This window comes from Balaenoptera borealis (genome assembly GCF_965194805.1).
Source record: "Balaenoptera borealis genome assembly, chromosome: 1".
In the NCBI taxonomy this organism is placed as follows: domain Eukaryota; kingdom Metazoa; phylum Chordata; class Mammalia; order Artiodactyla; family Balaenopteridae; genus Balaenoptera; species Balaenoptera borealis.
This window is the reverse complement of record NC_138860.1, coordinates 21234328-21249933: the sequence shown is the minus strand read 5'-3', so window position 1 is coordinate 21249933 and position 15606 is coordinate 21234328. Positions and strand designations below refer to the sequence as shown.

The following is a 15606-nucleotide window of genomic DNA, read 5'->3' as shown; positions in this document are numbered from 1 at the left end:
ATAGTGGCTGCACCAGTTTACATTCCCACCAACAGTGTAGGAGGGTTCCCTTTTCTCCACATCCTCTCTAGCATTTGTTATTTGTAGAATTAGTGTTTTATTTTGTGAACTGCTATCCCAGCTGTTTATGGTCCACATGATAATTGCATAGTGCCATCTAGCCTGAGTGCCAGCTACCAGGACAATACTTGTTACTCCTCTTTGCTCCTCATTTATCTTCCAAAGAAAATTGATGAAAGAGAAAACCACCAAATCTAATTGACTAAACTTTTGCAGGTCGTCAGTATGTATAGAAAAACATCCTTTTTTTTTTCCAGAATATTTTTTTTGTGAAGGCATTGCAAATATTGTACATATATGCTTCACTTTTATTGTCAGGATTTATTCCTTTTTATTAGGAAGGATTTAAAAGTCTTGATGGGCATAATTCAGCTGCCTGCTCTGGCAGATATTTGTTCTATGCGTCTCCTCCCTTTCATTTCAACCCTAGTCACTCATGTTCTTGTTCTGATTACTGTTTACGTAGACAGTTGAAATAACCTGATTGATCTTACCTTTAGTCTTTTCCCTTTTCTCCTTCACCCTATGGATACTGTTATCACAACAGTCTTCTTAAAGGGCAAATCTGATAGTCATTCTTCTGTCCAAAAACTATCTGTATAATTTATTGCTAAAGTAATAACAGATTCTGCAGCTGGTCCTAGAAGGTCCCCTTTATAATGACCTCCCTCCCCCAACACACGCATTTCACATTTCAAACCTATCTCCCCCTGCTTCAGTTTGGGACTTCAGACAGCTGAACCATTGACAGTTTTCCTAGTACTTTAGTTGTAGAAATCCTCCCAGTCACTGGGGCGTGAATCCTAATTCCCATTCTTGTCCTGTTCCTCCAGGACATATTACCGCTTAGTTTGCTGAAGCCCTATAGAATCAAGTGCCTCTGCTTTATGTTACAGTGATTCTGAATGTGTCTTATATAATAGAAACATGAGCTTATTAAAGACAGGGACTATGCCTTATCACTTGTATCCATTTTATAGCTCAGATCTGACTGTAAAATTTACCACCATTTATCACAAGTATTGATTCTGCTTAGTATTATTGATATATTTAATTGAATAAGTCAAGATTGGATTTGAGTCAAAATTAAATTATACCACTGTGCTAACTTTCAGATATTTTTGTTTTTAAGTCTTTCAGTGAATATCAGACTTTATGGAGAAGAAGAGAAGCTAAAGCTTAGGAGGGAAGATGCTTGAAGTCCTTTTCATTGCCCTTTAAATCATATCTAAAGCTATCATCAAAGCAAACTTGATTTAGAATTGGTTGTGGCACATTAGGTCAGGAGTGAATATATACTCACCTTCTCTGCGTGATCCCAGCCCTTTACCTCCTGTTTCTCATCTCCAAAGTCTGCAAGATGCTAAAAGAAGTAAAATTTAACTTATTTTTTAAACTTATAGATCGCTTTTCAGTGAAAATTAACTTGATGATTTGGACAACTAACAGTTATGATGTATTTGGTATTTATAGCATTTTCTTTTTCCTACAGAAAACCATAGGCAAAATTGCAACATGCTTGGAATTACGAAGTGCAGCTTTACAGGTAAATAGGTTGCCCCCCTCCAACTTTTTAATATAAGGAAAAGAAATTATTGTGAACTATTCTGATAAAATATTAGCATTCATGCCAAAAGCAGTATTGTCTCAGCAAGGTTTTATAACAGTAAGAATTCATGGGTTAAACTCATATTAAAAGATTTAGTTCATATTATATAAACTGTAAAAATAAAAAATATGACTTCAATTTTTTTTCTGTTATTTTTAGCCTGAATGTTCCCAAAACACAAAAACAAAAACCAGTTTGGAATTTTTTATTTTTTTACCCTGAAAGCAAGAAATAGATTCATTTATTTTGGCTACTTTTTGAATATGTCGTCAACCACTTAAAAGACATAGGGTGCAGGGAAATCTTTGTAATAAAAATATGTAATATGCATGTTTTAAATTCAGTCCACACAGTCCCAAGAAGAATTTAAACTGGAGGATCTGAAGAAGCTAGAACCAAGTAAGTTTTATATTTTTTAATGATACTCCTTTAGAAAAATATTTGAGCTATTATGGATATTAAGGTTATTTAGCGGAGATGCTGATTTGAGTCATTTCTGTTAATATCTAATGCTATGTAATTTTTTTGTGCTTTTATAATTCCTATAATATTTATAGTAATTATTCTTTGGTTCACTTTCATTATAGAATATGAAACATTATTTGATTCTATGTCGTACCTCATCTATCTGTTTTAGCCTTTATTTTGTTTTCATCCCTTTAATAAGACTGTAATTAAATTACTTTGGTAAACATTTACAGTAGAGTCTACTGGAGAATATAAAGTTACAGTCACTGATGGCTATTTATACTGCATGTCACTGAAAAACTGTAGTCCAGCTGTTTGATCTGCTCTATAAAATATTTCCTTGTTGCCCTCATTTTCCTTCCTGAAAGTTTTTTTGAGGTAAACAATTCCTTCAGATATTTTGGTGGTTAAGATGCTGCTAGATGAAGCTTTTTTGCTGGTTCAAATGAATGTTATCTTAGAGGAAATGTTTGAAATATAAGCAAGGGCACAAGTATTGAATATCACCACAGTCAATTTTAGGATATTTTTATCACCCCATAAAGAAACCCGTTATCCATTAGCATTCAGTCATTTCCCTCCAGCTTCCCCCAATTCCCAGCCCTAGGCAACCACTAATCTACTTTTTGTCTCTATAAATTTGCCTGTTCTGAACATTTCAAATAAATGGAATCATATAATGTATGGTCTTTTGCAACTGGCTATATATAAGATTATTTTAAGAAAAGCACATTGATGGCTTTAAAAAAAAGATTTCAGCTGCAGTTAGGATGTCTGAGTTATATGATGTTTCTAAAGAAAATCATAACGTTCAGTTTTAAATGATAAGAATAATTAGGATTTGGGATCCTTACCTAGTCACTATTTTCCATTTCTTTTCAGTTTGTTTCCAAATAAAACTTAAGAATCTGTTAGGTATGTAGGATGACTGTAAAGTTTGTAAACGCTTATACTCAGATGTTTATTATCTCTTTCCATAGACACACTCAATTATTCCTCCTGTTGCCTCATAGACTTTCTCGTTGGTAATAATGGTTGCCATTTTTTCGAGTAGCAGCAGTATACCAAGCACTCAGATAAATCGTCTCAGTGGCATTTTGCTTACTGACACTTGCCTGTGATCTTACAGCTTGTAAATGCCAGAACCGGATTTTGACCAGGGTTCTAAGTGATCTCAAAGCCTGCATTCCTACCACTGCACTCTGTTATTAATACTTGGAATGGTGCAGTATTGATATCAATCCTAAATATCATGGTTCTTCAGGTCAAGCTCCTGAGAGATTATTGACCCATATCTTAGTGGAAGATTGGACTAAAATCTGCATTAGTCTTCTACTTTGTTTATTTGTTTTTGATTTTTTAAGATTTGGTGTGGGAATGGAAAGGAAAGAGTATTATTGGGATTCATTTTGTTATAGTTTGAATTTATATAATGCTTCTCATTTGTACTTCTCCCTTCCTGGTACTTATTATCTTTTTAGATGATTTTAATTTGCTGTTGCCTCTAAAAGGAACATAAATGTGTATATTGTATCTCAGTAGGATATGCTCTGTAATTAATTTTGAATTTATAAAATCTAGGCACTTGTTATGAGTTAATTATTTTATCAGAATTAAACATTTTCTATAAATTGGTGTTTGTATTTCAGATTAAGTGTTCTTAGTCAAGCTGGCCTCTGCCTCTTCTAAGAATGTTAAGGAAAGGAAAATTAATGAATGATTGTGTCTTTCAACATTTTAGACCTAGTTGGTTTATTTTGCTAATGTATTTTTCCTTCAAAGTTTTTAAAATATAATCCTGTCTGAAATTCATACTAAAACTAAGATCTTGAAAGTAGTATTTACTTGATTTTCTTATGTTAATCCTTAGTAACAGACAACTTCTTACTCAAACTTGTCCCCCCGTGACGACCCCATAAACCGTGAAGTTCCCTTCCATTAATTCATCTTTGAAGGCCCCGAAGAAATCCCACCTTTCTCTGAAAGCTTTCTGTGCTTTCCCTAGCCATAATTAAACTCTACTTCATGTCCTTTCTAGGAGCACTTTTTAGAGCCACCATTGTGGTCTGCCCTGTATTATTCTCACTTATATTTATTTCTCTCCTCAAGAAGATTGTGAATAACCTATGTACTTTCCCCACAGAGCCTCATTCAATGCTTTGCCTGTAGTATGAACTCGGCAGATTTTTAAGTTGAATGTCTTCAGGGAATCTTCTCACATACTTTAAAAAATAACCTTTCAGATGGGCAGCACTTGCTCATTTTTGCCTACCACAAAAATGAAAAATGTCAGCCACAAAAGAAGAATACATCTGGGGTGTGTGTCTGTGAGATTTTTAGAGTGTCAGCTTCCGGAGGGTTGCAGGGCCTGCTCCGTGACAGCAGGCTGGGAGTGCTGAGGTCTTACCAGCAGAGGGTGGGCCTGTGTGTGTGGTTTCTACTGGATGAGCCACTTAGTCCCCCATGGTGGTAGACTCCATGCTCATGCTAATACCTTCCATGGAATTATAAACTTGCTTCTCTCTTCTCTAAATCCTCCTAAAATATCAATATTAGTGTCAGAAGAAAAATCCTATGTAAAGTTTATGTAGAACCCTATTTTAAAAGGGCGTTAGAATCCCTGTTATTCCCTAGTTGGTGAAAATGGAAACCTATCCTACATTTACAGAAAGGGGGAAAGGAGCTGTTATTTTTCTTCCAAAATTATTCACACAAATTAAATATCTGATATACTCTATACTTATAAATACAAAATAAAGGAGAGGCTATTATTCCAAAACAAACATTTCCTTTTCAAAGCATTGATACCTAAGGAAAGAAAATACTGTTTAATTCTTCTGTTATAATACAAATTCAATATATTCTTAATGACTAATATGATTTTCAACTTTTTAATTGATGTTGTTTTGTACATACTTTAAGGTTTGATTTTTCCTTTTTATTATTAAAATGTGATCGTTTCTGATATGGATATACATGATCTTTTTTTTTTTTCGTCACCCATTCCCTGTTCTCAGTATCTAGCATAGTACTGTGTAAGTGATTAATTCAGGGGTCCCCAAACCCTGGGCCGCAGGTATTGGTCCGCGGCCTGTGAGGAACCGGGCTGCACAGCAGGACGTGAGTGGCCGGCGGTGAGCGAGCGAAGCTTCACCTGCCGCTCCCCATCGCTCCCCGTGCTCCCTGTTGCTCCCCGTCCCTCCCCGTCGCTCCCCGTCGCTCCCTGTCCCTCCCCGTCGCTCCCCGTGCTCCCTGTTGCTCCCCATCGCTCCCCGTCCCTCTCCGTCGCTCCCCGTCGCTCCCCATCGCTCCCCGTGCTCCCTGTTGCTCCCCATCGCTCCCCGTCGCTCCCCGTCGCTCGCATCACCACCTGAACCATCCCCCCTCCCTCACCCCTGGTCCATGGAAAAATTGTCTTCCATGAAACCGGTCCCTGGTGCCAAAAAGGTTGAGGACTGATGAATTAATTGATATTTGAGTTGAATGAATAGCTTACGAGCAGCATTCATGCACCAAGTTTAGAGAGGATAGTCTTATAATTTTAAAAATAGTCCTTCTTAGTGAGATCTGAAATAACAGGATTCTAGTCAGCCAGATAGGGAAAACTATGGAGAAATAAATTACCATATAATAATGTAGACTTATACTTTTATGGTACTTTAAATGTTCCCATGCAATTTCATATACTGTGTTATTTAATTTAATTTTCTCAGCAGTCTGGGAAGGAAATGGTATTCTGATTTTAGAACTGGGGAAACAGAGATTCAGAGTAGTTATGTGAATGCTCAAGTATTAACATCACTGTAGGGCTAAGATCCGATTTCAGATCTTTTGCTACTTCCCCCTTGCTTATCAGACTTCAGCTCTACATTCTATTCCTTGAACAAGCTCCTGCCCCAGAGCCTTTGTTGTTGCTCTCGCTTGTTCTCTAATTCTTGGAGAGCCCTTGCCCCAGAGCTACTTGTGGACATTTCCTCTCATCCAGGTCATGGCTCAAATGTCTTCTAGCAATTCAGGTTTGAGAGGCCTACCCTGTTCACCTCAGCTGAACTTATCCCTCTATTCCACGTACACAAGCATCCTCTGTGTCCTTCATTACACTCATCGCAGTCTTAACATTATCTTGTTTATTTGTTGGCTTATTATTGTCTGCTTTTCCTGACGAGGATCTAAGATCCATATATGAGGGCAAGAACCCTCTGTCTCTATCACTGCCATACCTTTAGCACTCAGTGCATGTTTGTTGAGGAGAAGAAAAAGAGAGGAAGAATGAGGGTAAGAGTTGGAGAGGGAGAGAGAATAAGAATGAGTGAGAATCTAGACCCAAGTCTCAGACTTCTCTCCCCGAAGGGCTTAGTAGGAGTGCATACGTTAGAAGAAGTCTGATCAACACATCCAGCTCCAATTGGAGTAAGGCATATAATTGCAACCTGTACACAGGGATTTCCTTTTTGGGGATGACAACATCCATACCTATTTTAGCTCTCAACTGCAGGACTCCAAAATTAGAGAGACTGAATAAGTTGAGTATAAAATCATAGAAATATTTTGGGTTGCCCAATTAATGCTATTACTTCACCTTCATATAGTTGCAGGTAGTTACTGGGAATCCATAAGACCAGAGATGAAGCACTAAGTTACATACAGCACCTCTCTTTAAGTTTACATGCCAGGATATAGTCACTGACTACAACCATAATACAGGAGGTGGTACCATGTTGTTTGAAGACTTCTCTTGAGGATAAATCCCTCTTTGTGTGTGTGTGTGTGTGTGTGTGTGTGTGTATGTACGAATAAATGTACATATATGTATGTATATATTACACATATGTAATAAACTATGGTAAAATGCGTATGAGAATTATAACCTCACTACTATAAACTTTACTAGTTTTATGGAGTTGAGGGGAAGTCTAATCAGGACGTAGAATAAGATGTGCTCATGTCCCTCTCATTGGTCATCTTTGACACCCATCTTTTAATTTATATTCTCCAGGGAGGAGTTACTCTCTTCTCTGGTGCCCCATGTCTCATCTAGGACTTTGTACATAGAACTATTTCGGGGTTCATTTTCCATAAGGACTCTGAGGCTCTAGAAGTTACTCTCCTTGGAGGTCTAACAATACTCTGAAATTACTGGTACTTGGAGTATGGATATTTTCATTTTGCTAAGATAGTCAATGGTTTGTGGCTCTGGATGATGATAAGATTGGGAAATTTTAAAAAAGTATTAACAGGCATAGTAAAATTGACTAAAAATCAGTCATTGACAATAAAATTGTTTATTTTGATTCATGAGATAATTCATATGTCTTTCTCTTTTTATTCTAGTCCTAAAGAATATTCTTACATATAATAAAGAATTCCCATTTGATGTTCAGCCTGTCCCCTTAAGGTAAAATAAATAAGCACCAATATTTGTCTTCTTATTCTATCATCTTATTTTATACCTATTTTTCAGAGATTTCTGGATGTTTTATATCAATGTTGGTTTACTGATATCATTAGTAGTAACATATTAACATTTTATGTCAGCATTTTTTATATCAACATCTTACCTAGGAAATGAGTAGCTATGTGGCTTCTCTAGTATATTTAGTTTTGTAGCTCACTCTTTTTTCTGTCCTTTCGCATGTAGAAGAATTTTAGCACCTGGTGAAGAAGAGAATTTGGAATTTGAAGAAGATGAAGAAGAGGGTGGTGCTGGAGCAGGGTCTCCTGATGCCTTTCCTGCTAGAGTTCCCGGTGAGTATCACTTGTTAAAAATATACATTACTTAACTCAATACAAGGTCAAGGTGTTTGGAACTTATTTTGGTATTTGCTAGTAGAGAGTAAAACCTCTCCAGGGTTCATGCCAATCTTAAGCAAATGGACATGTTTTGGGCAGTAGCTGTTTTATAAGTATAGTCTGAAAGTATCTTACTATCTGTTTTGGGGTCCCAAAGACCACCCTCGGGTTCGGAGATTCACTAGGAGGACTCACAAGACTCAGCATGTGATTGTACTCACAGCTGTGATTTATTCCAGAGAAAGAATACAAAAAAAAAGTCAGCAAAGGGAAAAGGTACACGAGCGAAGTCTGGAGGAAACCAGGTGCAAGCTTCCAAGAGTCCTTTTCCAGTGGAGTCACATAGCTTGTGCTTGATTCCTCTAGTGACAGATTGTAATGACACACGTGAAGTGTCCACTAGGGAAATGGGATGCCCATTAGAGACTCCATGCCCAGAGCTGTTACTGGCGGCTGAGCACATAGACACCCTCTGCCTAACACTGACCAAAATTCCAGACTCCCAGAAGGAAAGCGGATAATTCAGCATAAGCCATGTTGTTTGTAAAAATAACTTAGGCACAGTGACCATTCTTATCAGGGGATAGTAGGAACCCTCCCAAAATCCAGATTCCCAGACTCTAGTCAGGGGTCGACCTTGTACTCAGGCCTTTCTAAGAGTAACCGTCTCAGGCCTGCTATGTTAACTCTTTACTGTACACTGTTGTAAGTACTTCTTTAATTAATCAAATTGTGGTCATTAAAACTGGACCCAGGGAGAATGAATACTGAGCAAATGCCCTTTTCTTCCCATCTTGTTTTAGGAAAGCAAATAATGTATGGCAAGGCTTTTTTGTTTACAGAAAATCTTCCCTCTCTGTCAGTAACCTAGGCAGGCACCCTGGATAAATTTCTTGCCTCTCCCAATTACTGTTTTACTCTGTTCTGTTCTTAAACAGTACACAGTTTTCATTTCTGGTAAACTGTAATAGTTCACTTTAGTGTAATATGCTGATATATTGTGATGTATTTTAAAATAGAAGCCAGAAGCTTTAAAATACAGTTAGATACAATTTATGTGTTATCCTGATAACTTTCTTGGTAATAAAAGTACAGGCAGACCTTGGAGATGCTGCAGGTTTGGTTCCAGACCACCACAATAAAGTGAGTATTGCAAGAAAGCGAGTCACACAGATTTATTGGTTTCCCAGTACATGTAAAAGTTACGTGTACACTATAGTCTGTTAAGTGTGTGATAGCATTATGTCTAAAAAAACAAGGTACATACTTTAATTAAAAAAATACTTTATTGCTGGGACTTCCTTGGTGGTCCAGTGGTTAAGAAACTGCCTTCCAGCGCAGGGGACTCGGGTTCAATCCCTGGTCAGGGAACTAAGATCCCACACGCCATGGGACAGCTAAGCCCGCGCGCCGCAACTACTGAGCCCGTGCGCCACAACTAGAGAGCTCGTGCTGCGACTACATAGCCCACGCGCTCTGGAGCCCACGCGCCGCGACTACTGAGCCTGCACACTCTGGAAACCGTGCTCCACAACTAGAGAGGAGCCCGTGTGCTGCAGCGAAGACCCGACGCAGCCAAAAATAAATAAATAAACAAATATTAAAAAAAGAAAAACAATTTATTGCTAAAATAATGCTAGCCCTCATCTGAACCTTCAGCTAGTTGTAACCTTCTTGCTGGTGGAGAGTTTTATCTAACGTTGACTGCTGCTGACTGATCAGGGTGCTGGTCGCAGAAGGTTGGGGCAGCTGTGGCACCTTCTTAAAATAAGAGAACAGTGAAGTTTGCCACCTAGGTTGACTCTTCTTTTCACAGTTTCTCTCTAGCATGCAGTGCTATTTAATGGCACTTCACCCATTGTAGAACTTCTGTCAAAATTGGAGTCAAGTCTCTCAAGCCTTGCCACTGTCTATCAGCTAAGTCTATGTAATGGTCTAAATTTTTTGTTGCCATTTTAACAATCTTCACAGCATCTTCACCAGGAGTAGATTCCATCTCAAGAAACCACTTTCTTTGCTCATCTGTACGAAGCAATTCCTCATCTGTTAAAGTTTTATGAGATGGCAGCAATTCAGTCACATCTTCAGGCTCCACTTCTAATTCTAGTTCTCTTGCTATTTCCACCACATCTGCGGTTACAATGGTAACATCAAAGATCACTGATCACAGATCACTGTAACAAATATAATAATAATGAAAAAGTTTGAAATATTGCAAGAATTATCAAAATGTGACACAGAGACACGAAGTGAACAAATGCTGTCTGAAAAATGGTGCCAATAGACTGGCTTGCTTGCTTGACGCAGGGTTACTGCAGATGTTCAATTTGTAAAAAATGCGATATCTGTGAAGTGTAATAAAGTACTACAGTAATAATAGTGATATTCCCGTGTTTATAATGCCCCTTGGGGAGGAGGCATTATGGAGTTGGAGCAACATAGACTTGAACCAGCAGACACTGGGCTTGAGTCTAACCTCTGTCCATTACTAGTTGCACCTATTCTTAAACCAGTTTGAACCTCAATTTCTTTATGTATAAAATGGGGTGATAATCATGCCTAACTCATAAGGTTCCTGTGAAGACTAAACAAGGTACAGCATATACAGCTTTTTAGCACAGTACCTGTCACATGCTGAATGTTAGTGCAGTGATTATTCTCATCATCATCTTTCAATGGAGATAACAATACCTACACTATAGGATTATTGGGAAAATTACTGTAGATGGTAGCTTTTGTTGTTAATAATGTTTCTTTGGTATAGGGCATTATTCCTAATGTACCTTGCTTTATGAAAAGAGAGATGTATTTTTCTTGTTTTTGTCATATATGTAGGAAATTTCAAAATTGCTGAGATGGTGAGAGAAATTATCTCGCTGTTTTACTAACTGAATAGCTGTTATTCCCTTTGCAAACCACATATTATCATTGCCGTAGCTTCCAGTACTATAAATTTCTATCTGACTTGGTTGTTTGCTCGCTTGCTGTACTTCTGTAGCAAACAAGATCTTTAAAGCAGATGATGTAAGCCATGAAACATACAGATCAAGGTTTTTATGAGGTTCAGGTTGCTGAGTTGAAAAGAAACTTCTGCCATAAATTAAATCCATTTGCTATGTAAGAGTAAGCCCAAACTGAATAGATTTTTGTAAACTGATATAGCATTGCGGTATTTCATTTCAGAGGTACAGAAGGCTTACTGAACCCTTCTATTCTCTGAATTTCTTTTTTGAACGAGTACGTGTAGTTTAATTAGCTGTTTTTAGTTTGGGGTCATTATTGTCCACGACCTGTAGGTGTCATTAAAAAATAACTCATAAAATTATATTCATTGACATCATCAAAATAAGATGACATTTAACCTTTCACTTAACTGTAAAGCAGGAAACGTTTTATTTTCTTTGTTATTCTGCGAGAATCCAAGATTTTAGTTATGCCTAGGCTGTGTCTGCGTTTGGTGGCAAGATAGTTCTGGGAATTGTTGTGACTTTTTATTTATTATCTTTGTTTTTATATAAGTTACTGAACTGTAAGTTTGTTGTGACTTTTTTTAAAAGTCAGGTTTATTGAGGTGTCACTTACATATACAACAGTCACCCTTTTTAGTGTGCAGGTTTATGCGTGCTGACAAACGCCTCCAGGTCTGTAACCACCACCGCTGTGAGGCTAATGAGGAATAAGGTACGGTGTGCAGGTGTGGTAGGACCCAGAATCGTTTCTTCCCATTTAAAACCGAAAGTGACTTTTTAGCCAGCCTTTAATGGGGGGAGGGGGGGAGGTAGATATTATCTTACCTTTTTTGATATTAATCTTTTTCCTTTTCAAAATTTAAAAAACTCATATGGCAAACATCATAAATTTTTGTTAAATAATTGGATTAAGCCAAAGTAGGATTTAATTCTTTTAAAGGTAGGCTTGGTAGATTTCATTTAAATCAAGGATATAAATTTATAACCTGTTTTTTATGGCCTAAAAATGTATTGACATTGCTGAATATAAAGCTCTTAAAATCATAAGCCCAAGAAATATGAATAAAAAATAGCCAAGACACAATTTTCAAGTTTTTAAAAAACATTTTTTTACTGAATGATGTGATTAAACTCAAACATAGGCTTAGCAGTTTCAAAATTATACGAATGTGTTGCTTTTTTGAGCCCTTATATAGGCTTAAATATGCATAAAACATGTTTATTTTTGAAACTAAAAATAAAGAATGAAATTTACCTCTTCAGCGTGAAACCTGTGCTTGGGTTTTCCTGCACAAGTACTCAATTCTGAGTTGAACTTGAGAAATAAGCAAACATGAATTTCATTTTCAGCTGAAATGAAGTTTTTTCTTGCTCACACATATAAGAAGTTGAAAATTGCAGCAAAATGTTCATTGCTTTCCTATGACTATCAGGGCATCCTTCTTTCACAGAAGTCCAGAGCATGCGTAGGGTACGGTTAGACCACAGCTCGCTAAGTTCTTTTTCTTCTCCAAAAGTCTCAAGTTCTCAGGCTGTGCAGAAGAATCAGAGAAAGTGTTCCTCACCCAGGCATTTATTAGTATATAAAGGGAAGGAAAATACTCTTTGATTTTGTTCTCTTGTTCTCCAGACTGGTTTTTAATAAGATGTAAGACTTATTTATATTTTTTCTCTCTCTCAAGCCCAAGCAGTCGTGGAAATATTTCAGGATTTCCTTTTGCAAGTTAATTCCTTTTCTTTTAAATCCAAGAATCCTGTCACTTGAAGTTAAAGGGTTTTCTTCAGAGCTTTGCAGAGACTGGTTCATATGAAATGTCTGTTAAGTATGCTACATCCTGCAGCCTTCATCTTCAAAGCACCCAGCAACATCTGGCCTACTCTTTTTTGAAAGTACTCTGGCAATTCAACCTTTCAACTCAGACACCTGTGGGGAACTCTTCCTTGCTTGCTGTAGGGAATGATGGATTGCCCTTTTTAAACTAGCATTTCTACATGAAGCACATGCCCACTGACTCCTTCTAGACTTTGTGGATGTGTGTTTATTATTTTTTTTCCCAAAATGTGGTAGTGACACTGGTATACTCTTTATGTATGCAAACAACTTCAATCAGCTATAATTTTAATTTCATAGACCTAGATACAATATTATTTAAATGATAATGGCCCCTAAGATTTTTTTTCAAACTTTTAAAGCAATTTTAAACACGAACAAACGTCTTACAGTTTTTCAAACTCTTTTTCGTGAACGCTCAGAGGAACCCATTTTCCTCAACTGCTAGACAATAAATTACTTGCTAAAAGAACTTGTATGTGTATTTTAATGTTTTACCACAATTTCTACCTCTAAATTGAATTCAGTATTTCAAAACAAATAAATGGTCCCTCCATAACTTTTTATCTACCTGCAATGTCATTTGCAAAGATTATCTATTGCCAGAATTTGAAGACACTTTTAATGTGTTACCTATCTACCAAATATTGTGGCTGGTTTGATCAATATCATTATCTTAAATCATGTTTAAAATTATCCCAGAGTAACTAAAGTATTTTTCTTGAAAGAAAAAAATGCTACTTAAATGCAAAGTATTATCATGTATGTCCTTTTTTTTTTATCATGCTTTAGCAGCACAAAGAAATGTGCACTTAAAAAATTTTGGATGATAGGGATTTCCCTGGTGGTTCAGTGGGTAAGACTCTGTGCTCCCAATGCAGGGGGCCTGGGTTTGATCCCTGGCTGGGGAACTAGATCCCGCACGCATGCTGCAACTAAGAGTTTGCATGCCGCAACTAGGAAACCCATATGCCGCAACTAAGAATCCGCATGCTGCAACTAAGAAGCCCACGTGCCACAACTAAGACCTGGTACAGCCTAAATAAATAAATTAATTAATTTTAAAAAAAAAGAAATTTGGATGACAGAGAATCTGTGTCAGTAGTACTAGATATGTGAGTTTAGTTACAAGTATTATAAATTTAAAGCAATGAAAACTAACAAGATTATGTGTATTATCACATATATATGATATTGCTTAGTCTACATTTTGGACACCTGATTGAACTCTGCTCTAAGTGTGGATAAAAAATTAATATACTCCTTGTTAATGATGTTTAATTTCCAAAGCACTAAGGCAAAATAAGGACCAACTCACCTCTTATTTTAGAACCAACGCCCGTGGGAACATCTGTACAATATCACATAAAACGTCAAGCAAATAAAGTTACTTAATAAGCAATGTTTTCACAGTGTTTTCAAAAGATACAGTCCTCAGTAATTATCCAAAAAGGCATTGCCTCTTTAGGAGTCTTGTCTAGGTGATGATATACTACTGTTTTGGAACAAAGACCATCATGCCATTTTTCGTTTTAGACCAGAAAGAAAAATCGTGTGAGGACAGGGTCTTAAAGGATTTCATTGACTTCAGTTTCCATGTAACCTCTGTTTTCTTCTGTGGACTTAACACACAGACTCCTGGTCTCTGGGCTGGTGGTCCATTCCTAGTCTGGTTCTCTGAAATCTCTCTCTTCCAGAGTGTCTTGGTCCCATACAGAGAACCAACCGGTCCACGTGAGGAGATCCTCCTTACGTTAGGTTCTGCAGTGTTATCAGCTTCCCTAGGAACAGAGGAGTTGTAGGTGAAGGACGAGGGGCTGCAGCTGCTCCTCCGCTTCTGCACCCAGGTTCTTCAGAACCATTTTTTTTTTTTTTTTTTAGATTCCATATATATGTGTTAGCATACAGTATTTGTTTTTCTCTTTCTGACTTACTTCACTCTGTATGACAGACCCTAGGTCCATCCACCTCCCTACAAATAACTCAATTTCGCTTCTTTTTATGGCTGAGTAATATTCCATTGTATATATGTGCCACATCTTCTTTATCCATTCGTCTGTTGATGGAAACTTAGGTTGCTTCCATGTCCTGGCTATTGTAAACAGAGCTGCAATGAACATTGTGGTACACGACTCTTTTTGAATTATGGTTTTCTCAGGGTATATGCCCAGTGGTGGGATTGCTGGGTCATATGGTAGTTCTATTTTTAGTTTTTTAAGGAATCTCCATACTGTTCTCCATAGTGGCTGTATCAGTTTACATTCCCACCAACAGTGCAAGAGGGTTCCCTTTACTCTGTTTATTTTAAATGGCTGTTAGAATCCCAAAATATTAGCACCTTGTCAATGGTTGTGATTTGTAGTTAAGTGATTTTTTTAATGTTTCTGGAGCCATAGCTGCATTCATAAATTGTCTTCCACAGTTGATGCACTATGGAATAGGACAACTTGGATTACTGGTCCAAATACAACATATTGATAGATAGTTTTCATCATCAAGGTGGACTTTGGTGTGTCCCCTATTGCCCTAGTGCAGTAAAATGACCCTGGAGCTTGTGATTCATTGTTGTTACCTTATCAGAATCATCTGTAGGCTTAGGTTTGGAATCCTCCTCTCCTAGCTCATACATCTTCTTCAGAAGCCACATTGAATCAAATAATTCCCTCCAGTTTTCTTTGACAGCAGTAGGACATGTTTGCTCCAGTTGGTGGTACACTGGGGAGGTAGGGCAGGTAAATCCGAAGAGGCTGACAGCACCGGGCTGCCTTCCTCCATGCACTGTAGAGCTTACCAGCTGCCAGTGGCTGCCCCTTTCTCGCATGAAAAACTAAAAATGGATCCAGCCAGATGAGCGTGGTCCTACTGCCCATTGCCATATG

The 15606-nt window shown here is 37.5% G+C and overlaps 1 protein-coding gene and 1 long non-coding RNA gene across 2 annotated transcripts in view; one reads left to right on the top strand and one right to left on the bottom strand.

The window, feature by feature from the left end:
* The window catches only part of AIDA (axin interactor, dorsalization associated), a 42152-nt gene that overhangs the window by 13591 nt on the left and 12955 nt on the right, over positions 1-15606 (top strand). Inside the window, exons 3-6 of the mRNA XM_082349678.1 lie at positions 1553-1606; positions 2014-2068; positions 7469-7532; positions 7776-7882. Of these exons, the coding sequence (XP_082205804.1) occupies positions 1553-1606; positions 2014-2068; positions 7469-7532; positions 7776-7882 (280 nt within the window). The remainder of the gene's footprint in view (positions 1-1552; positions 1607-2013; positions 2069-7468; positions 7533-7775; positions 7883-15606) is intronic.
* On the bottom strand, positions 2711-7462 carry LOC309608960. The gene is made up of 2 exons (XR_014233172.1): positions 5505-7462; positions 2711-5356 (listed from the first exon to the last, which is right to left on the bottom strand). It is a non-coding gene; the product is annotated as an uncharacterized lncRNA (long non-coding RNA).